Source organism: Chrysemys picta, chromosome 22 (assembly GCF_011386835.1).
Source record: "Chrysemys picta bellii isolate R12L10 chromosome 22, ASM1138683v2, whole genome shotgun sequence".
Classification (NCBI taxonomy): Eukaryota; Metazoa; Chordata; order Testudines; family Emydidae; genus Chrysemys; species Chrysemys picta.
The window spans coordinates 14,776,033-14,802,468 of record NC_088812.1 but is presented as its reverse complement, the minus strand read 5'-3'; the positions used below and the strand labels follow the sequence as shown (position 1 = coordinate 14,802,468).

General features: G+C 47.4%; 1 protein-coding gene and 1 long non-coding RNA gene across 11 annotated transcripts in view; both read left to right on the top strand.

Moving 5' to 3' along the window:
* The first annotated feature begins 1,578 nt into the window (after positions 1 to 1,578).
* On the top strand, positions 1,579 to 4,891 carry LOC135977201 (uncharacterized). Its single transcript, XR_010594521.1, has 2 exons — positions 1,579 to 1,694; positions 4,694 to 4,891. It is a non-coding gene; the product is annotated as an uncharacterized LOC135977201 (long non-coding RNA).
* Positions 4,892 to 6,403: 1,512 nt separating this feature from the next.
* SLC11A2 (solute carrier family 11 member 2) overlaps positions 6,404 to 26,436 on the top strand; it is a 41,741-nt gene continuing 21,708 nt past the window's right edge. For 4 of the 10 annotated variants that reach the window (XM_065576543.1, XM_065576541.1, XM_065576538.1 and 1 more), the window contains exons 1-2: positions 10,886 to 11,019; positions 22,671 to 22,754. In XM_065576543.1, the coding sequence (XP_065432615.1) occupies positions 22,721 to 22,754 (34 nt within the window). In that variant the 5' untranslated portion in view covers positions 10,886 to 11,019; positions 22,671 to 22,720. Of the gene's footprint in view, positions 6,427 to 10,885; positions 11,020 to 16,429; positions 16,571 to 18,495; positions 18,653 to 22,670; positions 22,755 to 24,950; positions 25,102 to 26,436 lie in introns of those variants that run through there. The other 6 variants (XM_065576539.1, XM_065576536.1, XM_065576542.1 and 3 more) reach the window with 5 other exon arrangements.

Here is a 26,436-nt window from a genome sequence, read left to right as displayed (position 1 = left end):
GCTGGGGCTGAGCCACCCCCCCCTGCCTCCCTCCCAGGAAGGTGAGCCAGGCCCTTCCCCAGCTGTGGGGTGGGGGTGGTAGTGGTGAGGCAGGATGTGGTCTCAGCAGGAAGAGGGGTAAACCAGACGGGGGGGTGGGGGAATATAGCCAAGGACGGCCTTGCTCCCCCACCCCCACATCCTATGCAGGAGGAGAAAGGGTGAGAGCAAGGCAGACCCCTCCCTTGGCATGGGGATGGGTGAGGTATCCCCTCCCAAGACAGGAGAAACATGAGCCGACCCCCCATCCAGCATATGTGGGACCTGCTGCAGCAAATATTACCCCCGCTCAGTGAAGTGCCAATCACTTTTATTCATGTGACCCTGGGGTGCATTTGGGAAGAACCAGTCCCTGCCAAAGGGGCAGTGATAGCCTCCTGCCTGCGCATGGATCAGGGTGCTCTGAACTCTCCTGTACCCTGGTTGCCACCCTGCATAACCAGCCATGCAATTTTGCCGATGCCCGACTGTGAGCACCTCAGGGCAGGGGCTGTCTCTTGAATGTTCTGGAAGATGCCCTGCACGTGCTTCAAGCCCTGTGTAAACCCATTCCTATGGCTGCGGAGACCCAAGGCTTCTGTCCTCTTTGGACTTTGCCAGCACTTGTACAGCCAGCCACGCCAAGAGATAGAACTCATGATTTATGCTTGTGCAGCCTGAGGCCACTAGGGGGGGTTAATCCTAGGAGGAACATGATGTCTTTTAGTGGCATCTTTACACTCCATTCCCTGCCTTCAAAAGATATGTTCTGTCACATCCACATAGGGTGACCAGACATCCCGACATTAGGGGCTTTGTCTTATATATGCAACTATATCCACCCCACCAAAAAAAGTGTCTCAACTTTTCACACTTGCTATCTGGTCACCCTATGTCCACACAAGGGCATGAGACTTTCCCCTAGTGGAACTGGGTGTGATACTGTAAGAACTGCTGAACTAAATAAAATCTCCAGGAATTTCTGAGACATGCAAGAACTTCCCACTGTCTAACAATTTCCAACCCACCTGTCAAACTCTCTCTTCTCTGTTTCTCCATGAGTCCCTCTTCCTGTCCAATTGTGCCTGTCCCTCCCTCTTTCTCACACCCTTCTACCTTCCCTCGTTTCTGCCGGGACTCCTCAGTTACCTCAGCTCTCTTTAGATGTGATTTTCTTGTTCCCTAAAGTGCCAATAAAGGGAATGGCTAAATGAAGTGGTACAAGTGCCTCGCCTGTAGTTGATGCTATGCAAATAATAACTGCCCCTCTGCCATGTACATTGGCCAAACTGGTCTCTACGCAAAAGAATTAATGGACACAAATCTGACATCAGGAATCATAATACTCAAAAACCAGTGGGAGAACACTTTAACCTGTCTGGCCATTCAATGACAGACCTGCGGGTGGCTATCTTACAACAGCCATTCAATGACAGACCTGCGGGTGGCTATCTTACAACAGCCATTCAATGACAGACCTGCGGGTGGCTATCTTACAACAGCCATTCAATGACAGACCTGCGGGTGGCTATCTTACAACAGAAAAACTTCAAAAACAGACTCCAACGAGAGACTGCTGAGCTGGAATTGATATGCAAACTAGACACAATCAACTCAGGATTGAATAAGGACTGGGAATGGCTGAGCCATTACAAACATTGAATCTATCTCCCCGTGTAAGTATTCTCACACTTCTTATCAAACTGTCTGTACTGGGCTATCTTGATTATCACTTCAAAAGGTTTTTTTCTCTTACTTAATTGGCCTCTCAGAGTTGGTAAGACAACTCCCACCTGTTCATGCTCTCTGTATGTGTGTGTATATATATCTCCTCAATATTTATTCCACTCTATATGCATCCGAAGAAGTGGGCTGTAGTCCACAAAAGCTTATGCTCTAATAAATTTGTTAGTCTCTAAGGTGCCACAAGTACTCCCGTTCTTTTTGCGGATACAGACTAACACGGCTGCTACTCTGAAACCCACCAAACTTATAAATGTCTTGATGGACAGCTCCTGCTTTTCTCAGATGGGGTAGATTGTGCTGTTCTTGTACAATATCGTTTGGCCTGTTGGCACTGTTTTCAGGAACAAACTCGGAAGCGGCATCATTGGAAGCATTTGGCTTTAATTCTTTTTGCATCATTGTTCTGGGATAGTCTTCTTAATATCAGTTAATTAGCACTTCAGTAACATTTTGTTTTATTTTCAGTGAGCTTTACAGTCACTAAGCAATTCACAGACTTCTGGCAAAGTTAGAGCGTGTTCTCCCCATTTTACAAGGCTGAGAGGGGAAATATCTTGTCTGTGGCCAGGGCTGGCTTTAGGCCGATTCACCCGATTCCTCGGAATTGGGGCCCGCGCCTTAGGCGCCTTTAAAATTTTTTTTACTCAACCCGGTGGCGGTCTGCTCCAGGGTCTTCGGCGGCCCAGCTCCCCTGGCCAGAGCGCCGACCGGAGCGTGGCAAGCCCTGCTCCCCTGGCCAGAGCGCTGGCTGGAGCGCAGCAAGCCCACGGCCCCGCTCTCCTGGCTGGAGCTCCAGACGGAGCGCGGCAGCCCCACCACCCCGGCCAGAAACCCCGGCCCCGCTCCCCCGTCCGGAGAGCAGCAAGCCCCACGGCCCCGCTACCCCAGCTGGAGCACGGCAAGCCCCGCGGCCCCCCTCCCCTGGCCGGCAATCCAAAGTGCCGCCAAAGACTGGGAGCGCCGCCCGGTGAGTACAAGCCCCAGGAATTGGGCCCCGCACTTGCTAAAGCCGGCCCTGTCTGTGGTCACAGAAGAGAATCAATATCAGAGCCAGGTCTCACAGTTTCAGAGTAACTGCACCTGCATGGTCCACTCCAGGAACTCCCAATCAGGTCTCCAGCCATCACCTGTCTCTTGTCCCATTCCTTACTTATTCCGGGGGGTTTAAGGCTGTATTGCTCTCTGCCTTACGCTGTGATATCCCCGGCACATCAGGCTGCCTAGAGACCAGCACCTATGCTTTGCTTTCTCTCCGAGTGTCATCACACAGCCCTTTCCAAGCAAGCACATTCATTCTTAAGGTAAAACCATTATAGAGAAAATATAAAAACCCAATAAAAGTTCCTATATGCTAAAAGCTTACCAGAGGTCACCCATCAGTCTTCTGGAGATCAAAGTCCTTCCAACCCTTCCCCAGGGTTGCCCCAACCCGTGGACAGAAGGTCCTGTCTGTTTGCTGGATCAGAAAGAAGGCCCCGAGTCAGTTCAAGCTAATCTTTTTACAGAAAAAGCCCTTTATTTGTCTCCTAGTCTGTGGAAAACCCATCTTGAGCCAGTGTATGAGAACTGATCCCTCTCTAGAGTTGTTTAGTCTCAGTGATTTACCTTAATCACCTCCCAGTGTTTTTAGCTCCTGGAAGAGGAGCTAAAAAAGGTTACTCGCCCCCATGAAGTAAAACACAATCAGACATCAACCATTCATAAATTGAATACAATGTGGTACATTCATCGATGGCTAAATTCAGTCTTTATGAAACTTTCAGATCAGCATTGATCAGTGATACTTTGTATCGTATTTACCCAGTTGATGCCCTATCAGTGCTGCACGTACCGCGACGCAGCAATGCCAGTTCTGGTTCTAATCTGTCGGAAAAATGACCCGGTCAGAGCAGAGTCCAGCATGTCTCATGCATTTAATTGCCAGAGCGCTGCATAAAGTTCTACCAAATGGCTTTTTGATTTAGCTCCCCATATTGATAATATTTGTTATCAATGCAATGCCAGTATCTGTCACAAGGTTCCTGGCTCCCTTTCCTATGCTCAAGCCACTAAACAATGATACCTGAAAGGCTTTACTGAAACTGAAGGATATTGGTTCAGTTTCTGTAATTTACAGTGGTTGTCACCTGTCACGGAGTGTGGGGGGACACAAGGCCCTGCACCCCCGGCTTCCTGCGATTCACCATGAGTCTCAGCCAGCCAGTAAAGCAGAAGGTTTATTTAGACGACAGGAACACAGTCCAAGACAGGTCTTGCAGGCACAGACAACAGGATCCCCCCCAGTTAGGTGCATCTTGGGGTCCCAGGGCACCACAGCCCCTTGGGGGGCCAGAACCCCGTCTGCCTCCCAGCCATTCCACCAGCCAGCTCTGAAACTCTCCCCAGCGTCCCCTCCCACAGCCTTTGTTCAGTTTCCCGGGCAAAGGTGTCACCTGGCCTCTAACCCCTTCCTGGGTTCTCATGTTACATGCTCAGGTATCCTCCCTCAAGGCCAGTCTCCCATCCCCCAATGCAGACCATCCTAGACACACTCCCCTGCCTTCCCAGCCAACACTCCCCACTCAGCATTCAAAGACCACAGTAAGAACAGTCCCAGTTCGTCACATCACCCTCTTCTCTCCAAAAATTATTCATGGAAGACCGTTGGGTGCGATAGGAACATGCCCAACTATTGAGTAGGGGAAGTAAGAAAGGGAATTATCAATATTGCATGACATTATCTGATTAAAATATGACCATGTAGATCATTGTTGCTGCCACTGTTATATAATTGCAACAAAATTTGTCCAAAGTATGTCAAGTACGGTGTCTATGGAAAGGTTATGATTTGCTGAATACGATTACGCTATTTGTATGCATGTATAATTTTTGTATCTGAAGTTATGAGTATTAACTATGTACCTGTATTTCAAATGTTTGCTCCTGCAAGGTGTTTAGCCAGCACATTGTGAAGGAGCTATTCAAGTTGGATGGCCCATCAAAGAACACTTAACTCACAATGGACCACAGAAGATGCCTATCCACAAATAATGGACTTAACTGTAGTATGGGATGGCTTCTGCTATGTGAAATCATGCATGGACAAGTGAGTTGCCCATGTGACTCCAAACACCATCTGATTACCTGTGATTTTCCACAAACTAGAACAATGGGTTTCCCCTTCACTTGGCAGAAGCTATAAAAGGCCCTGGAGACATCTCCACTTTGCCTCTTTCCTGCTCAAACCTCTGGACTATGGACTTATACTAATGGGAACATTCTAACCAAGGGACTGAGGACCTTCCAAGGATTTGGAAGCAACCAGAGACTTAACAAGCCAGCAGTTTATTCCATCACTGCTACAAGCCTGATCCAAGAACTTTGTATTCGATTCCTTTTGCCAATTTTAACTCTCACCTTTCTTTCTTTCTTTTTCTTTTTCTACATAAACCTTTAGATTTTAGATACTAAAGGATTGGCAACAGCATGATTTGTGGGCAAGATCTGATTTATATATTGACCTGGGTATGTGGCTGGTCCTTTGGGATCAGAAGAACCCTTTTGTTTGATTAAATTGGTTTTAAATAACCACTCATCATTAAGTCTAGTGTTTTTGGTGGTGATACAAGCACTGGAATGCCTAAGGAGACTGCTTCTTGTTAGCCAGTGTGGTGAAACAGTTTAATTTCGTTGCTGGTTTGGTATATCTTATGGGAGAATAACCACCAGTTTTGGGGTGTGCTTGCCCTATTTCTCAGCAGTTTGTCCCAGATTGGTATTCTCAGTTGTAACCCATGGAGGCACGGTGATCCCATCTGTTCAGAAGGCCCGGTGGCTGCTTCATAGCCATCATGAGCCAACTACATTTATGTATTCTACCATCTATGGGGAAAGGCTGAGGTGGCACAATACTCACCTCCCATGGCCTGTTGGGCGATAAGTCTGTCAAATGGGTATATGGCAGCTCACGTTCTGCACGATCAGCTTCTGCTTATCAGAAGAAAGGCACAGAAGCCTTTGTAGGCTTTACTGATAGTTTCCAGGTCATCGATTGATAAATTCAGTCTTTATGAAACTTTCAGATCAGCATTGATCAATGATACTTTGTATCGTATTTACCCAGTTGATGCCCTATCAGTGCTGCACGTACCGCGACGCAGCAATGCCAGTTCTGGTTCTAATCTGTCGGAAAAATGACCCGGTCAGAGCAGAGTCCAGCATGTCTCATGCATTTAATTGCCAGAGTGCTGCATAAAGTTCTACCAAATGGCTTTTTGATTTAGCTCCCCATATTGATAACATTTGTTCAGGTGAGTGGATAAGCCGCAGCCACTTGAACTAGGGAAAATCAAGGTTTCTGATACCCAATTAATGACCCATTAATAACCACCCTGTCAGTTATTTTCAGAACGATAAGAGAAAAGCAGGGTTAATTGTGTTAGGAAAACAACATTCCAATTGGTTTCTTAAGCTTCTTTCAAACAGCTCTGCCCAATGCCAGCCAATTCCCGGGCACATCTGAAGTACCCTTATCTTATCGGAGGGGAGACACTTGTATAAAGACAACCGCAGACTGGGCTCCGCTACTGTGTCCCAACAGCTGCGGAGTAAGTGGCAAACACCGCTTCTGCATAATGACTAAGAAATATATTCTGGACCAGAGTTCTCCGGTCAGTGAGCTGGGTAAGTAATCTGAACAGAGGGGAAGAGCTAGGAAATCCATTCCTAATTAGTGGTTTCCTTAATTCAGAGGGTGAGTCAAGCTTCCTTACTACGTTTCACACCTACAGAGGCGTTTATTTTCTCAAAGCAACGGAGCATTGTTCAAATAATAAAATATTTTTGTCGCCCTTTGTAGGCGCTGACAAAGCAGTCATTGTCTCATAGGCAGCACCCTCATGTTTATCTTTAGCAAGGCTATTGGCAGCTAGGTTCGATTATCAAAACACAAAGCAACCCAAGAGTTTTGGAAACAACATAAATCTTCCTGCTCCAGGGCATAAATTATTGGGGGTCAGGAAAAAAATTTCCCTGGGGGTACGCTACCCCATAACCGCCACCGCAGGGCTTCTAGTACCTTTCTCTGAAGCAGCTGGTGTTAACCACTGTTGGAGACAGGATGCTAAACTAAATGACCTGGGGCCTGATTCAGCATGAGTGTCCAGCGGAGGGCAACGAAAATGATTAGGGGGCTGGGGCACATGACTTATGAGGAGAGGCTAAGGGAACTGGGCTTGTTTAGTCTGCAGAAGAGAAGAGTGAGGGGGGATTTGATAGCAGCCTTCAACTATCTGAAGGGGGGTTCCAAAAAGGATGGAGCTCGGCTGTTCTCAGTGGTGGCAGATGACAGAACAAGGAGCAGTGGTCTCAAGTCACAGTGGGGGAGGTCTAGATTGGATATTAGGAAACACTATTTCACTAGAACAACAAGGAGTCTGGTGGCACCTTAAAGACTAACGGATTTATTTGGGCATAAGCTTTCATGGGTAAAAAAAAACACTTCTTCAGATGTATGGCCATGCATCTGAAGAAGTGTGTGTGTGGGGGGGGTTACCCACAAGCTCCACACATTCGCTGCCCAGATATCTGTGCTGAATTCAGTGGTTTTGTTTCCCTGATAACATCATGTGTAATTATTTTGCACCCGTGTGTTTTAAACAAAAGGAAAGCAGCATTGCAAAACTTGTCTGCTTGGGAAAAGTTGAAGCTTCAGACAAATATAATGATCTTTCTTCTCTCCAAACCCCTACGGACAGTAACTAAAAGCCAGTGATTAGTCTTGCTTGTTTGTCTACAAAGCTCTCTCCTATTCCAGGAGTACAAGCAAGCATGTGCGACGTGCACAGTGGCATACAGTTTAATTTGTCGAGGGTGACATTTCTTATGGTGACTGGCAAGTTTTTCTCTTCTTCATCTGCCCTTAACACATAGCTTGATCTCTCTGTCTTGCATTCCCTGATGTATCAGGGTGAAACAGCAGGTCTGTTTGGGTGGATTATAATAAAATTGCGGGGTGGGGAAACAGAGATAGGGGAACATGCAGTGTGTATGGACTTTTGAAATTGCCACAATGATGCACCAGCCACATCCCAATTCTATTCTGACTGTATCACAAACTTAGGTGACAAAGGTGACAACTTTCAGAGTAACAGCCGTGTTAGTCTGTATCCGCAAAAAGAAGAAGAGGTGACAACATTTCTTTCTTTATTTTTGCATTATAGTTTTCAGAAAATAATTATTTCAAATATTTGATCTCTAGGTTTTCCTAGCCACAAGTCACTGTGGAGCTGTGTGGGAACCAGAATTTGCCTCCCACATAAAAGTTTTCATTTCTGAATAAAAATGTCCTTCTGTATTGTAACAACGAGTCAGACATGGGAAATTTTCCATCAGAGGGACATTTAAAAAAAAATCCATTTGTGAAGAACTGAAATGGAACTTGTTGAAAATTTCTGGTCCCGTCTCCCCAGGCTCTGTGGCAGTTCACTAGGTGAGCTGCCGAGGCTCCACAGAGGGGCAGGAAACCTGCTGGTTTCCATCAAAATTGATACATTATTGCAGCATTGTTGGACAGAAAAATGTTCTGTTGGAAATTTTCCAACCATCTCTACAGAACAGAGCACTCAAGCTGAACAGTATATTTAATAAGGGGGGAAATCACTTATACTTTATGGAGTTAAGTAATAAACCAGTGAAGGATAAAACAGACTTTGACATCATGGAACAGATTTTTAGTATGTTTTATAAGAACTAAAGTATTCTCCATTAGCCAATCTATATAAAATCCTTGTAGACGATTTTGTAAAAAGCAACGTCAAGGATACTGCCATAAGCATATATTATAATAGGTAGGAGTAGAACCTGGGAGTCTTGACTTCCAAAGTTCCTGCTCTAACCATTGGACTCCATATTTGTTATTTGGAGAGGCAGTGAGATCCAGTGAACGGGGTACTGGATTGCAAGCCAGGAACTCTGGGTTCTATTCCCACCTTTGCCATTGACTTGTTGCGTGGCCTTGGGAAAGGCATTACCTCTTTCTGTGCCTTAGTTTCCCCCTTCCATCCTCCTCTCTTTAAGTGTGAGCTCTTCTCAGGGATTATCTGCCTGGCACGCTGGAGGCCCCCATCTCGGTTGGAGCCTCTCGATGCTACAGCTAATATCAATATAACCACTTTTCAGTATTTCTCAAGACACTACTGGAACTTAAATAATAATGACATTCTTTTCAGTTCCACACAGTGTAGTAGTTGGCAATAAGGTCAGTCCTATAAAAAAAAGTCTGCACAAAAGCCCTATTGCTCTGGAAGCAGCTAGGTCCTAAAGATCATGCACCAAGTTGTCTTGATCAAAGTATCTCTGTCTGACCCCTGAGTTCTTGCATGAAGAAGAAGGATTCTGTTTATCTAGGTACTTACATAGGTCCCATCATTATAGTATCTGAGTGTCTCCCAAATATGTAAATGAGCATTAGGCGACTAGAGACCTCTGAAGATCTGAGCCTTTATTCTCACAGTTCCCTGGGAGGTAGGGAAGTATTAGCCCATTTTACAGATGGGGAAAGTGAGGCATGGAGAAATTAAACCCAATTTTTTTTTCAAAAGTGGCCACTGATTTTAGGTCCACAACTTGACATACTAAGGCAAAGATCCTCGAAAGTATTTAGGCGCCTAATTTGCATTGATTTCAACTTTTGAGGAGGGGGAGGGCCTGTGTGCTTGTGTACCCTCTGCTATCACCATGCTCTCGGATGAACTCTCACAGAAAAAAAAAGATAAATGATAAAAGACAAAAACACCATATCGCCCATGGGTGAACACTTCAGAAAGCAATCACCCTATATCTTGACTCATCAGTCCTCATCCTCAAAGGAAACCTGCCCAACATTTTCAAAGACGAGCCTGGGAGCTTAATTTCATAACTTTGTTAGATAATAAAAATCATGACCTTAATAAAGACACTGGATTTATGGCTTATTACAACAACCTGTAACCTACTAACACCCCTTTTTGTTCTAACAGGGGTGTTAATGGGCCGCTTTAGCTTGAATGGTCCCTTAGAATACATGCTAACTGCTTATGTATGTAGCACAAAAGCTTGTCTCTCTCACCAGCAGAAGTTGGTCCCATAAAAGATATGGGACTCACCCACCTTGTCTCTCTACTATAGAAGTCAGCAGCGACAGTGAGCATGCAGTTCCTTTGAAAGTCAGGCCAAGGCACTTCACGTGGGGCTTCCCAAAGACAGGCAGCAGTTAACCCACGTCCATCCTCCTACCCCTTAGGGGTAAATGCTGCTCTGTTGGTTACTTCAGACTTTCTCTTCACAGGGAGGCTTGGGTAATATTTTTTCTGAAAGGGGGTAGAGCTTTAAGGGAATGTCCTGCCGCCATATGGTCTGATTAGGCTGTGATTGGGATGTGGCCAAAAAGGGGTTACAGTCACCTCCTCCCTAAAGAACTCCCCCTCTCATCAATCTCCATTGATCACTAGGGCCAAGCAACACTGTTGGGCTGGGTCTCAGGCAACCTGGGTTCTAGTTTCTGCTCCGCCACTGCCCTGCTGGGCATTCTTGGTCAAGTCAGGGCTCTCTGCCTCAGTTTCCCCAGTGCGGCACTGCACCAGGAGGCCCTGCATCCCCAAGGTGGAGCTGTACTAGAAGGCCCTTTGGTCCCTGTACAGAGCTTCACCGGGAGAGGTCCCTGTCCCCACTACGGACCATGTGTCTCCAGTGCAGAATTGTACCGAGAGGCCCTGTGTCCCCACGGTGGAGCTGCACCGGGAGGCCCAGTGTCTCCATGGTGGAGCTACATCAGGAGGCCCTGTGTCCCCACGGTGGAGCTGCACCGGGAGACTCAGTGTCTCCATAGTGGAGCTACATCAGGAGGCCCCTGTTCTTTTTATCAGGAGGCCCTGTGTCCCCACGGTGGAGCTGCACCGGGAGGCTCAGTGTCCCCACGGTGGAGCTGCACCCTGAGGCCCTGCGTTCCAATCCCCACCACTCCGCAGCAGCTATGCTATTCACAGGCAAGCCCGCCCCCTCCCGTCGCACTTTGATTGGCTGCCCCGGGAGACCCTGTGCGTCAGCACGCAACGTAGGGCTCAGCCGCCGCGCGCCCAAAGGGGCGGGGCGCAGGGCGTGGCCTGGCGGCCAGGGGGCGGGGCCGGAGCCCGGGCCGGGTCGGCGGCGGCGCGGCCTGGAGCCGAGAGACATGGAGCCAGGGAGGCCCCAGGGGAGGGCAGCGGGGCCGGGCGGCGGCGGCGGCTCAGGAGCGGGGCGGTGAGCGCCGGGCCCGGCTAATCTTGGGGGGCGGGGCTAGGAATGGGGGGCGGGGCGTGTGGGATGGTACCGGGGTGGGGGCTGGCACGGGTGGCGGGAGCTGGTACCGGGGTGGGGGGCAGAGGCGTGTGAGGCGGGGGAGGGGCTGGCACGGGTGGCGGGAGCTGGTACCGGGGTGGGGGGCAGAGGCGTGGGGGAGGGGCTGGCACGGGTGGTGGGAGCTGGTACCGGGCTGGGGGGCAGAGGCGTGTGAGATGGGGGGGAGGGGCTGGCACGGGTGGCGGGAGCTGGTACCGGGGTGGGGGGCAGAGGCGTGGGGGAGGGGCTGGCACGGGTGGCGGGAGCTGGTACCGGGGTGGGGGGCAGAGGTGTGTGAGATGGGGGAGGGGCTGGCACGGGTGGCGGGAGCTGGTACCGGGGTGGGGGGCAGAGGTGTGTGAGGCGGGGGAGGGGCTGGCACGGGTGGTGGGAGCTGGTACCGGGGTGGGGGGCAGAGGTGTGTGAGATGGGGGGAGGGGCTGGCACGGGTGGTGGGAGCTGGTACCGGGGTGGGGGGCAGAGGTGTGTGAGATGGGGGGAGGGGCTGGCACGGGTGGCGGGAGCTGGTACCGGGGTGGGGGGCAGAGGTGTGTGAGATGGGGGGAGGGGCTGGCACGGGTGGCGGGAGCTGGTACCGGGGTGGGGGGCAGAGGTGTGTGAGATGGGGGAGGGGCTGGCACAGGTGGTGGGAGCTGGTACCGGGGTGGGGGGCAGAGGCGTGGGGGAGGGGCTGGCACGGGTGGCGGGAGCTGGTACCGGGGTGGGGGGCAGAGGTGTGTGAGATGGGGGAGGGGCTGGCACGGGTGGTGGGAGCTGGTACCGGGGTGGGGGGCAGAGGCGTGGGGGAGGGGCTGGCACGGGTGGCGGGAGCTGGTACCGGGGTGGGGGGCAGAGGTGTGTGAGATGGGGGAGGGGCTGGCACGGGTGGTGGGAGCTGGTACCGGGGTGGGGGGCAGAGGTGTGTGAGATGGGGGGAGGGGCTGGCACGGGTGGCGGGAGCTTGTACCGGGGTGGGGGGCAGAGGTGTGTGAGGCGGGGGAGAGAGTAGCCAGAGGGGGTGAGTTAGGACCCGAGAGTGGGGGAGGGGAGCTGGCACTTGGGGGGGCGCAGGGGGAGGGGTATTGGTACCAAGAGAGCAGAGGATTCTAGTGGGGAGAGAAGCTGGTAATGGGGGAGGGCCTGGGTCCATGGGGGGAGGCGGGGGGATGAGGTATTACCTGGCACTGCAGGGGTGTCTAGGGTGGTGCATGCCCTGGAAGAGGGAGGTCGGTGGGGGTGGGAGAGCAGAGGTCACTGGGTAGGGGGGTTTGGTGCAGATCCCTGGGATGGGGAAGTAGGTAGCACGCTGGTGTTGCAGGGATGGTGTATACTCCCGAGGGAGTGAAGAGGTGACACTGTAGGGCCCCTGTGGAGGAATGGTGGGTGGGGTTAAGGGGGCTGCATACCCCTGTGGGGTTTGGTTAATGTATACACATGGGCCATTGGGGCAGGAGGCTTTCACTGCTGTTGCAGCAGCCATGTGGGGGGGGAGGAGGAGGAAGGTGACTTGTGACTCAAGTCTGTACAGCAGGATATAATATATTCATCTCATTCTTACGCTCTCTTTCTGGGACAGTGCCCTTTTGTGGTTTGCTGCATTCAGCACACCAGATACTAACCTTGCATAACGGGAATGATGACTGTGCATGCATGCCCTGGCATTTCCCTATGTGCTCTGTGACCTTGTGGTGTCCCAGAGCCTGTGGAGTTGTTCGGGCATTAGTGCCACCAACTTATGGGTGTCTCAGTGGCTTATTGGAGTTTGAGTCTCAGCAGGATCTTGCAGCCTGCTTTCTTCTTGTTGATGGTGGTTGTTTTTTTTTTAAGTGCCTAAAGTCTGCTTTGTGCTTTAAAGGCCCTGCCCCAATGAGCTTACACTCTAAATAGAGTTAATTCTTATGTTGTATGGTGATAAGCTCTGGACAAAGTCCTTAGGGCCAGGCAGATGATATACAGAGAAATGTGTACAACACAATATCAGTGACCATGCCCTGCCCTTCTCCCCAGGCTGTTGTTTTGCTCTGAACTTTTAATTTGGATCGTAATTTGATGTAAGATAAATAATTTTGCATCTCTTTCTTGGTCTAATCTTCTTTCTCCCCATCCTCTTTACTTCACTCCAAGTGACTCTTATTGTTATTGCAATGTGAAAAATGTTTCTCTGCAGTCTGGACCTTGACTATACCTTGACCAAGAAATTTGGACCTTGACAAAAAATAATTGACTACCCCTGATGTAATGCTTTGTTTGAAATGTGGCGACATCACATATCTCTGTGCCTGTCTTAACCATGAAACATGGACTATTATTTGTCTTAGTGTTATCACAAAGCCACATCACGTGTCCTGGAGTCCAAACTCCAGTGCTCGCTATGTGTGATACCAAGTGGGATGAAAAGTTACATTAGTATTCTGTTGCTGTACTTTTTGGCGAACACAATACAACATAATGCCAGGCTCAGCCCAGGGAAAGTCATTGTAACCCTTCAAAAGTTAATATCCACATCTGGAACTCCTGGGCATTACCTTCAAGAGCAAATACCTCTTTAGTGAAGGCTCAGGTATAAGCAGAACTTTTGGGTGGAGCATTCCCAAAGTGAAACCAACACAGGACTCCCCACTAAGATCCAGATGCTTCTTGAAAGGATACTAAGATTAGAGGGGTTTAAACTCTCCCTAAGTCCTTTTGGAACACATCTGGAGCAGGAGACATGCTCCCATTTCCTGATCTCCTTTCTCAACAGATCAGCATCTATGTTTTTCCTCCAAAGCAGCCTGCAATCCTAAAATGAGCACTCTAAGAACAGGAGTACTTGTGGCACCTTAGAGACTAACAAATTTATTAGAGCATAAGCTTTCGTGGGCTACAGCCCACTTCTTCATACCGAAGAAGTGGGCTGTAGCCCACGAAAGCTTATGCTCTAATAAATTTGTTAGTCTCTAAGGTGCCACAAGTACTCCTGTTCTTTTTACGGATACAGACTAACACGGCTGCTACTCTGAAAACTAAGCATAGGATGAGTTCTGAGTTATAACGACATTTGAATCTGTGTGAAGAGGCGGATATTTAAAGTAGAAGAGATGCGTGCGTCATATCTTCAAATACAGCAAATGTTGGCCAGGTCTTTGTGGCTCTCTTAGTGAGGAATACTGAAACCATTGTTGAAAAGAGGGTTTCATCACTTAATTCAGTGAAGGCATTTGCAGTGGGAGGGGCTTTCATCAGAACTAAAAGGAACGGCTAGATCATAAAATTATAATTCATTACCCACTGTTCTTTTGAGACATGCTAGAGACCTGAGTGCAGAAGGGGTTTGGGATTATTGTGTGTCTGTGACGGGTGGATGGCCATTCCGCCTCTTTGCCCTGCTGAGCCTGGTTGAAGGGAGGCGTTCTGCTCTCTTGGTGCTGAAATATCTAAAAAGGGATAATAATGGAAAGTGGTTTTCATTCTCCTATAACTAAAATAGACTGGTGATACAAAAGTACGCAAGATAGTTAAGTCCCAGGCAGACTGTGAAGAGCTACAAAAGGATCTCTCAGAACTGGGTGACTGGGCGACAAAATGGCAGATGAAATTCAGTGTTGATAAATCCAAAGTAATGCAGATTGGAAAACATAATCCCAACTGTACATATAAAACGATGGGGTCTAAATTAGCCGTTACCACTCAAGAAGAGATTGTGGAGTCATTGTGGATAGTTCTCTGAAAACATCCACTCAATGTGCAGCGGCAGTCAAAAAAGTGAACAGATTGTTAAGAATCATTAAGAAAGGGATAGATAATAAGACAGAAAATATCATATTACCTCTATATAAATCCATCAAACACCCATTTGAATACTGCGTGCAAATGTGGTCACCCCATCTCAAAAAAGATATATTAGAATTGGAAAAGGTTCAGAAAAGGGCAACAAAAATTATTAGGAGTATGGAACAGCTTCCGTATGAGGAGAGATTAATAAGACTGGGACTTTTCAGCGTGGAAAAGAGACGACTAAGGTGGCTATATGATTGAGGTCTATAAAATCATTACTGGTATGAAGAAAGTAAATAAGGAAGTGTTATTTACTCCACATAACACAAGAACTAGGGGTCACCAAATAAAATCAGTAGGCAGCAGGTTTAAAACAAACAAAAGGAAGTATTTCTTCACACAACGCACAGTCAGCCTGTGGAGCTCTTTGCCAGAGAATGTTGTGAAAGCCAAGACTTTAACAGGGTTCAGAAAAGAACCAGATAAATTCATGGAGGATCGGTCCACCAATGGCTCTTAGCCAGGATGGGCAGGGATGGTGTCCCTAGCCTCGGATTGCCAGAAGCTGGGAATGGAGAACGGGGATGGATCACTTAATGATTTCCTGTTCTGTTCATTCCCTCTGGGGCACCTGGCATTGGTCACTGTCGGAAGACAGGATACTGGGGAAGATGGACCTTTGGTCTGACCCAGTATGGCTTTTCTTATGACTGGTGACAGTTAGCTGGAAGATGAACTGTATCTGTGTGGTCTCGTTATATCATAATTAAGGCTGCGAGTCTGTCATGGATTCCGTGACTTTCCAGGACCTCGGTGACTTCTGCAGTGGCCAGTGCAGCTGGTCTGGGGGCCGCTCGGACAGCCCCTGCAAGGGCCACTGCTGGGACAGCCTCGGGCCGCCGTACCCCTCCCTCCCCCCCAGCAGCAGCATCTTAATAGTATTATTTGTATTGTATTTGTCGTGAACTGGGACCCCATTGTGTTACATGCTCTACAAACACAGAACAGTCTCATAGGGGCAGCTGCAAACTCTACTCTCCTGCTGAGTGCCAAACCTAGTGGGTTCTGATTTCACATAGCGAGAAACAGGTTGTTGTTTTTCCTCGCTTTTGGGACTCTGTTTTGTCACAGCCATTTTCCTCCCATTATTTTTTTTTTAAATAGTCTATATCTTTCTTTCCGCAATAAAAGCACAGTTTGATTAGAACAGTGACTAGCACAATCTGGAACTACAATACAATAACCCAGCCCCTATGCTGGGATTGCCCCTTTGCGTGGGGCCCATTGGTAACTTTCAGTTGTGGTGTTAATAGAAGAGCTCAGAGACACTTGCTGTCATGTTTTCTGCTCTGAACTGGAAATGGTAGCTGGTATTGGCAGTATTTTAAGAAGTGATGTAATGGCCAGGGATGGGGTTAATTTAACCCTCTCAAGGGCAATTTAAGTCACTTGTTCAGCTGGCTTGCTGAATCATCTTTTCCACTCCACCCCTCCTCCCCCCAATCTCTGGTCATCAGAATGTCTTTGTGTGTTGAAACTGCCCAGATAACGAGGAATGCTATAAAGAGGCTGCTTTGGTAGGGCAAAAGCTTTCACAGAGAGGAAGGAGACAGTTCTGCAGTCTGGACATTGACTCTCACACTTGGTCAAGAAGAACTGACTAGTGAAAACTTCTAGTGATGTAGCGGTGTCGGTCCCAGGATATTAGAGAGACAAGGTGGGTAAAGTTCTGTTGGTGAGAGAGACAAGGTTACACAGAGCTCTTCTTCAGGTGATAACTGGCACAGAAAGGTGTATGTGTTGGGAAGCCCCAGGAGGGCTGGGGAGGGTCACACTGTGGGGGGGCTAGCTTTATAATGAAGGGTGAATGGCTAACTGGATATACCAAAGCAATTCGACTGTAAACTTTTGGGGGTGGAGACGATCTTTTGGGTCCTGTGTTTGGACAGGGCCTAGTACAGTGGAGTCCATTGTTGGGGCTCTTAGCTGCTACCACAGTACAAAGAAGTGTAGCTGTTTTTCCCATGTCTGTGTGTAATAATTTAGAAAAGTGCTGGGATACCACTGTGGGTGAGCACTGTATAAATGCCCAGATATATAGGATGACCAGCTAGCAAGTTTAAAATCAGGACAGAGGATGGGGTGGGGGGGGGGTGTAATAGGCACCTACATAAGAAAAAGCCCCGAATATCGGGGCTTTCCCTATAATATCAGGACATCTGGTCACCCTACAGATATGGATAAAATAACCATATGGCCCTGCTCAGAGTTCTGAGGAGGGATCCACCATTCTGGCTGAAGCCTGCTTAAAAACCAGTAACTGCTCCAGCATGGAGAGATCGCGTGGCCAGCAGGGAAGCCAGGGAAGATCAAAGCCCAGCACCAACTGCAAGAGCCTCTGTAACCCTACCTGCTTTTGGTCTGTTACTAGACTAGGTTCCCCATTGTCTAGTATACATCCCCATCTTATGATAATGACTGGCAAGCAATCATCAGTTGTTCATGCTTTCCAGTTTACTGCTGCTGGGAAGCAGAATTGCAGAACCCTAGACATGCCAGTAAAAAGAAAGGACTCGCTGGACTGACGTGTGTAACTTCGTAAGTAGTGGTTCAGGATTTGTGCAGGAGAATGGTCTGTTGTTTGCTGCAAGAGGTATTGAATGTCTAAACAAAAGAGGTACTGTATTTGCCTTGTGGACTAGAGCAGCTTCAGAGGGTGTGGAGAAGAATAATCCAGAGTCCAACACACCTCCCAATTACCTGTTGGAATTTTTAAAGTTCAAGGAGGTGTGCACACAGAAACTGTTGCTCTTCATATTCTAGAGCAGGGGTAGGCAACCTATGGCATGTGTGAGCTGATTTTCAGTGGCACACATGCTGCCCAAGTCCTGGCCACTGGTCCGGAGGGCACTGCATTTTAATTTAATTTTAAATAAAGCTTCTTAAACATTTTTAAAAACCTTACTTACTTTACATATAACAATAGTTTAGTTATATATTATAGACTTATGGAAAGAGACCTCCTACAAACATTAAAATGTATTACTGGCACGCGAAACCTTAAATTAGAGTGAATAAATGAAGACTCGGCACATCACTTCTGAAAGGTTGCCGACCCCTGTTCTAGAGCAAGGTAGTTGGGATAAAAAATGATCCGAAGCAGAAATGCCTGATTGAGCTGTGTAATGTAGTAATCGGCCTCAAAAATGGATTCCTCCTTTTGAGGGGAGCGACAGGGTCTAAATCTTTCCTTGCCAGCTCTTTAGCCCTTGTCCATCTGACACCGCCTTCCCTGTTGTATTGGCATTCACAGGCCTGACTATCCTTTTGATTTAATTTCAGGGAGTTGTGTGTGATCAGTATGTGGATATGTTGCATTACTTAGAATGTCGTACACAAAATAAAACCCACAAATTATTGCAGTGACTACGCTGACCCAAGAGGGCAAACACATGGCTTTCTGCAGAGACCCACAGGACAGCTCTAAGCATTTGGCTGGAGGGGCTTATCCAATCAAACTCATAAATTTTAAAGCCAGAAGAGACCATCAGATCTTTTATTCTGACCTGTATCACAGACAATAGAACTTTATCTAGTTATCTTTATATTGAGCCCTGGTATTTACTAAAATGTGCCTTTCAGAAACGCATCCTATCTTGACATCAACAGACGGAGAATTGACCACTTCCCTCAGAAGTTTATTTTAAGGTGTTTCCTTCATGCGCTGCCTATTGTGGTTTGTTAGTACAGAAGAATGGAAATGGTCGAGCATCAGGTGTTGAATAGCATGTTGTAAGAGGTCAGTGAACTATGCTTTCAAGCTCTCCTACTTAAGCGTTTGCTGTCTGGACAAAGGAGGACAGGCATAGTAAATGAATGTGTCATGAGAGTTTAAACTAGGCCAGGGTTTGTAGCTTGTCAGCAGAGATAGGAGCGAAATGGCTTATCTCACACTCAAAGAGAAATGTGCTTTGCAAGGAGATATTTAGGTCAGTTTCTTCCTCTAACGAATGTTTGCCATGTGATCATCTTCCCTTTTGCCTTTATTAACCTCTCTGAGGTTGGTGTTAAGAGAACTTGCTGCAGAAATAAGTAACTTCTTCTGGGGAACTTGTTTTGAGGGAAACACGATGTATTGAATAATCTGTTCTATTAGGTTTTAGAATTAAGGTTTCATCAGAACGGCTTCTAAAAATAAATCTGTAAAGCTTTAAAATCCAAAGGGAGGATGTGTGAGGATTGTGTTCTGTAAATAGGGTTCTGTAGAGCAATGGATAACGTTTTCAAAAGTTCCCAAGACTCATTGAAAGCAAGACTTAGGCTTTTAAGTGCCTAAATTACTTTTGAAAGTACTTCAGAAGCACCTAAGTGACTTAGGAGCCTAAGACTTTACTCCTAGTGACTACATCTCCTCCACTGTACGGTAAACTATGCTGAAAGCTGTCTCTACGGTCCTGTAGAAAATCAGTCAAGATCTCTCTCCAGCTGCTGTGGATGGTTGACCTGACCTACCTGCGCAACGGCAAGCTTGTACTCTGGTAGCTCACATCCGTTGTAGTCAGTGACCCACTATAAGACAGAACAGTCCTGGCCAGTTTGGGATCACTTGCATATCACACAGTCACCTGTTTAGCCTCTCTGCCCTGTTCTGGCAAATTCCCTTGGTATTTGAGTTTTTCAAACTGTTCTGTAGAATGTGCTTGCATTTGTTGCTGGCTTTTATACATCAATGGAGAGAAAGTTTGTGTCGGTGGTGGCTGCTTAAGATTCTAGTATAAAATCATTTGCAGCTCTTGTTTTGAAAGAGCAATAAAGAAGACAAGTCACATGCTCACATAACTAAGATGGGTAAAACTTTGATCTAGCCTCAGGGCCGCCCACAGGATTCAGGGGGCCCCTTCCATAAAAAAAAGTTGCAATACTATAGAATATTATATTCTTATGGGGGGCCCCTGCAGGGCCTGGGGCAAATTGCCCCACTTGCCCCCCCCTCTGGGCGGCCCTGTCTAGCCTTGAAGATGGGTGCCCATCTAGGAGGGAACTGCGTATGCAAACTAGCAACTAAGTCTAAGGCAGAACTAATGTGCCCTTGGTCTAAAAGAATCCCTTTGGCATCAAGTCTTGCTGATGCTATATCCGATCATTTGATCATGGTGGTGCTGCTGAAATTGCTGCAGACTGTGGTAGTTTCCACATCGTTGGATCAAGGTGATAATTTCATCTAACTATTTTAATGACCACACTTGGTCAGAAGTGTAGCTGCCGCAGCAGAATGCCGCGTAGTGACAGCATTCATATCTGTAAGGGATGTGGGTCTCTGTGGAATTCTGCTGCTTTTAAGACAAGAAGAGTATATGGCATGTGTAACCCCCACACCTCCTGGGTGTGGTGTTCTGTCTCATCTAGGAGTGAGAGAGAGAAGAATCAGTCAGTCAGTCTGCGCTACAGCCTTAGCTAATAGCCAGTTAGCTTTTAGCCCAAGCACTAAGCTTCAGAGGTCCCAGGTTCGATCCCGCCCGCCGCCGACTGGGGTCTGTCAGCATTGCACATGTATCAAAACAATAGCTTTCAAACTAGGATCACCAATTGTCTGGTCCTCTTGTGCCTGCAGAGTTGGACGAGGTGATGATCCATCGGAGGATTATTTTTTCCCTTGCAGAACAGGTGAAAGCTAAAGCATTGCACCAAAATATTGCAGCCTTTGTACGTGGCAAATGAAATCTGACGTGCTTTTCGAGGCACTGAAACAGACCATCTGAACTTCTGTAGGCCCTCACCTAAGGTGAGCAAATGTGCGTGATAGTCCCGTGAAGAGCAAACTCCTAATTTGTCTAAAGTGGCACTAGCAAATTTCACTGAGCGCCACGAGGTGCATAGAGCTCACAGAACACTGTTTACTCTGCATTAATCTGTTGTTCTAGAAGAAACAATTTAAAATCTTGAGCATATTTGAGTAGATATTTGAGTAGGGTTGTCTTATCTACAGAAAAGGAACGGTGCCATTTCAACTGAGCAAATTGCTGTGAATGAGCTGAAGTCTGTCTGTTTTTTTTTTTTTTTTTTTTTTTAACATCAGCTACGTGTTAGCTGTGCTGGCTTGTTCAGAATGGAATGCATGAACTGTAGTTATGCTTTGAACACCTTAACTTTGGCACAAATTCACTTAATGTTAACATCCAACTAGCATTTTCCTTGTATGCCCACATTAAGATGGAATTTAGGAAGATAACATTGCCAATATATGGCATTGTCCTAGGAGCAAAAATACCCTGTTAATATATAACAGGCTTTGAGGACATTAAGTGCTTTACATACCATGCTTCGATGTTATCGGGACTTGAATATATCATTGGGATTTTTTTTAAGTTGACATGTTAATATTTAGGGATGCTTTCATCTGAAACTCTGCACCCGACTCTGGCACAGAAAGTGGTCGTGACTGGCTATTTAGTGGTCCTGACTGGCTTTTTAGTGCATTTAGAAGAGCATTCTGATGCATGGTGATGAACACGATCTCAATCCTTAAACCACAGCCCCATAGTGTAGGATGTGTGGTTGCACATAAAGGAATTTCCATTCTTTCCTGCTTCCACATTGTGGTTTCATTGTTTGTAAGTGTCACAATTCAGGGCAACCGCTGAATGTGTTTCCCTTCTGTGATCCATCAAGGGCACCCACTCTAGTCTCCTGGGTCCTCAGCTGTCAACTCTCTGCGGGGGCGATCCATGTCTCTCTCCCTCCTGACCAGGGTTTCTCCAGGCTGCACCGTTCCTTGCCTACACTGTGACCATTCCCAGCAAGCCAGACTGCCTAAAGAGGCCAGTGTTTGCTCTTTACTTTCTGTTTGAAGGCTGTGAACAATGTTGGCCAGCAGTTATGAGTTACCACAGAGCTCTTTATAAGCAAGCACATTGCTTCTTAAGGTAACAGCATTATAGAGAAAACATTTAAAAACAACCCAAACACTACATGCATGCTAATAAGCTTACCAGAGGTCACCCATCAGTCTTATGGGGCCTCTGTAGGCCAAAGTCCTTCCAGACCTTCCCAGGAAGGATTGTGGACCCTCCTTAGACAGAAGGTCCTGTCTGTTTGCTGGATCAGAAAGAAGGCCTTGAGTCAGTTTAAACTACGGTTGTTTACCCAAAAGTGCTTTCTTTATCTGTTGGTCTCTGGATAATCTAGTTTGAACTAGTATATGTGAGCCTCTCCAGGAGGTAGTATCCTTCTCTGAGGGGTTTCCAATCTGGTTGAGTTGCCTTAATCACCACCTGCTGGTTTTAGTTCTTGTAAGAGCTGTAGTACGTCGCTTCTCGGCTCTCTGTGAGCTGAGGGGTAAAAACATTATCTACTCTCTCAACCCCCAGAGTAGAACACACAAGCCATTCATTTAAAACAGTGGACCCCAAAGATGGGTTTGAAATGTCTGTCACAAGCATCACTGATCTTGGAGCTGGCACCAGAAACTGCAAGAACGAATGTCCATGTTAAGTTTCTCTAGGTAGTCTGCTCACCCCCCCCCCCCCCTTCTTGTTTTAAGTTCCCAAGGGGTTTATTTTCTGTGTTCAAGGAGGCTTTTTGTAAATCAGGTCCACATGAAAACATCTATTTCTAATATTTGGTGAAGCCCTTTTAAAGCAGGGGAAGGGCTGTATAAATTCTAAGCGTGCTGCTGGTGTGCTTTAATCTGTCTGTTACAAGTTGCTTGTTCTATAGTCCATACTGTAGCCGCTCATTTTATTTCTCCCTGATTCATGCAGTCTCCGTGTTTGATGTGTTCTTGTCCTAATTCTGCCTTTTTCCCTTCTTTTTTGCAGTTAACGTGACCTATTCTAAGGATTCCCCCTCCAGTCAGAGGTCTTCCACCATGGCACCTGGCAAGGAGCGGAAAATATTATATGGTAACACTCCACACTTGTGTGCATGTTAAGAACACAGGAATTGCTATACAGGATCAGACCAGTTGTCCATTTAGTTCAATACTTTGTTTCAGGCCAGTGATTGGTACCAGACTCCTTAGAGGAAGAGACAAGAATTCCCATAATAAACAATTACAAAATAGTTATAGGCAAAGTTCTTTCCTAACCTCACGCAATTTCCATCCTCCTCCTGTGAACGGGCAAGGTTATAGATTGGAAACCACTTAAAATGGGAGAACCAAGGCTGGGATTTTTTAAGACCCTAAGGGAAGTAGGTGGCCATATCCCATTGAAATGTCATGGGGTTTGGGTACCCAACTCTACGAGGCTTCTTTGGAAATCCCAGTGCAAATTCTTCCGTCTCTTAATCAGAAGGAGACTGACTGAATCCAGTCTTCAACATTATTTGCATGCTACTTTCAGTAGAAAGCAATAGGTTTTGAGATTCCATGAAAAGAGTGTTACAAAGCTCTAGACAGATAGGACTGTCCACCTGGTCTGGTTACAATTTTTCCAGTTAAGTCATGTCCTCATTGTCTGTGAACCAGTTAGTGAAAGCAGTGGATAAAAGAGGAGAAACCAGACAGTAACTTTAAATCCTGCTTCCTTAGTCTAATTAGAGTAACATTGGTCTGGGTTATGAACAGTACTTGCTTTGGATAGTCACAGTGTCACAGTTGGGTGCAATTCACTTTTAGCCCTGAGCGTCCCAAAATGCTTCTGGTATTGCAGCTCCCTGCCTCGGACTTGCACACAGCCAGCATGCTCCTTGTGTGCTGTACAGCTTTGATTCAACCACTTGGAATCCAACAGCCTGACAGCAGTTATCCCAGCCAGTTTTGTCTTTACCAGACTTGGTTAGTGTTAAGAGGTGATCGCAGCACACCCCTAGTCACGAACTTCCCTAGACTCATGCGCTCTGCAGTCTCCACCCCTCTTCAAAGGAATAAGATCTGTTTGCTCTTTTAATGAGACAACCTTTTCAACCCTTGGAGATGCGCAGACTGTCTAAGATTTCCAAAGGGGTCTGCACCTCCATTCAAAATTTTTTAAGGGTCCGCAAATGAAAAAAGGTTGAAAACCGCTTCTGTAGTACAGACACAGCGATGTTGGTTTCGATTAATAGTAACACAAGTTTATTAACAAAAGAAGATAGGATTTGAAGTGAGCTCAAGTATATGATAAAGTGAGAAATGGTTACAAGCAAATAAAAGTGAAAACACGCATCTAAAAGTCTAAAACTTAATCTAGCAAGTTTTGGTTCAAGGCTTAGTTCAAGATGGCCTTTCTCACCCCTAGTTTTCCAGCAAGATGGTGACTGACCCTCTCCTCAGTCAAGATCTCTTCCAGAGGCCTAAAGGTGCTGGTGCCTTTTTCTGCTTAGCTGAAAGAGAAAACTTGGGGTTCTCTGCCCCTTTCTTTTATAGTCTATTGAATCTTTGAGGTGGATTCTTCTGAAGTAAAGTTTCACCAAGCTCAGAGGAAGGGGACATGGAGTTTGGTAGAGCATGGAGCTTCCTTCACCTTCTTCCCTCCCTATTGTGTTTGCTAATGTGCGGATTGTTCTGTTTCCTGCCATCTCCTCCCCTGCTGTCTTGATGATCCTGTTTACTACTTATCTGTACACTGAGGTAAACACATTCCTTTGTTTAGGATTGATCTCTTTGAGCAGAACATGTGCATCATACGGGGGAATTCACAACTTTCCATATCCTGTTGCTACCATATTTCACCATATTATTGACCAGGGAATTAGTAGGTTTCAAATGATACCTCACAAGGCATATTTTGTACCAAGATTGTTACGGTACTTTGTAGGGTGTTAGTAAAGGGGTTCTTTGGGTCACTCACAGGTAGAACTAAGATTTTCTGGCTGGCCTGTTTTGCTATGACTTACACCTTTGAGATTAGCTGTTCCAGATGGATGAAAATTGTGGCTCAAGCCAGTTCTCAGGCTGTCACTTCCCAGCACCATTACGCAACAGATGGACTGTTCATATAACTTCCTTAGTTTGGTTGAACTAGCTGAGCAAGATATTGTGCAACCAAAGCTACTAAGAAAAGAAACACACACAGGTGCTGTTGCTTTAAATCTATTTTATAAACAGATCTGCTGGCAGGCCGGTCAGGTATTTAGGAGGCGGGGAAATGAGGAGGAACAACCAGCTTCAGTTTGCTTTGATGATGCAATTGTAAGAGCCCGAACCTGGCTTTTACTTCTCTGGTTATAAATGGTTACTTTGGCTCTTAGTAAAGGAGGCAGGATTAAGTTGGATGCTGCTTTTCATCCTCTGAAGCAAAAGCATAATGCCAGGAGGTGGTAGCCAGAGTGAGTATAACATGGGGGATGGATTTTTGTTCTCGGCTGGTGCTGGGGGGAGTGGAATGGAGTTAAAGGACTTGATGTCAAAGTTGTTGGGGGTTGTAATTCTGTCACGAGACTGATCCCGTTTACCTGATTTAGAGCCTAAAATTAGATACTGTCCAGAGAGTTCAGCACAACTGGATGTCTGCTGTGTGCTCTCCCTCGGATCTTGGGAGTCGGGAAAATGATCCTCTAGTCTCCTTTAATGTGTCTTACTCCTTCCAAAGATCTAACAAACTGTGCATTGTGCCTTCCTGAGGCTGAATTCAGTGCATTAGCAGCATCTTCTAGGGCAGGGATGGGCAACATCTGGATTGTGAAACTGTATGGAGGGCCAGGTAGGGAAGTCTGTGCCCCCCCAAACTGCCTGGCCCCCTGCCCCTATCTGCCCCTTCCCACTTCCTGCCCTTGACTGCCCCCTCAGAACCCCCAACCCATCCAACCCCCCCTGCTCCTTGTCCCCTAACCTCCCCCTCCCGGGACCCCCTGCCCCTAACCGCCCCCTTGGGACCTCCCCCTTTTCCCCCCCTCCCCCCCTCCGCCAGCCCCTTTCGGAATGTGGCCCTGTGAACATGGGCGGGGGACTCAGGACGAGCAGAGGCAGCCGGAGAGAAGCAGCGGTTTCCCCTTCAAAGCGCCGCTTCTCTCCGTCCAGCTGCGCGGCCACCCGGTGCTCCTCCCTGAGTCCTCCGCCCGCGTTCCCCACGCTTCTGCCACCCGCACCGCCCGCCTGCTCCCCTGCCCCCACAGTGCAGCCCCTCCTCCCCCACGGGGGGTGTGCCGGTGCTGAGCTGCCCGAGTGCCCGGCCCTGGGGCCCCCTGTTATTGGGGGGCCCTGTCAGGGCACCCTGTGTTCACCCCTGAGCTGCGCCACCCGGCGGAGCCAGCCTCACCCCTGCACTGCCAGGACGGCGAGCTGAGGCTGCGGGGGGAGGGGCCGGGGCCGGCCGGGAGCTCAGGGGCCGGGCAGGACAGCCCCGCGGGCCGTAGTTTGCCCACCTCTGTTCTAGGGGCTTAAACTGAACTTCCAGGGATGAGGCAAAAGATGGTCGGGTTTTTGGACCGGGCTAAGGTTTGTTAAAATGAAGGAGTGGAAGGGGAGTGCCTGTAGGTGTTGGGCCACCTGAGTTGCACTTACTGCGAAATCCCAGCAGCAGCGAAGTAGTAATTTCATTTATTCTATTGGTAATGATTTGTTAAGGTGCCGAGAGCTTGGGCAGGCATCTTAATATTTGAAATAAAAAATAAACTTGCCTCGCTCGCATGTGAACACGAGAGCTGGAGAACCCAGTCTCATTG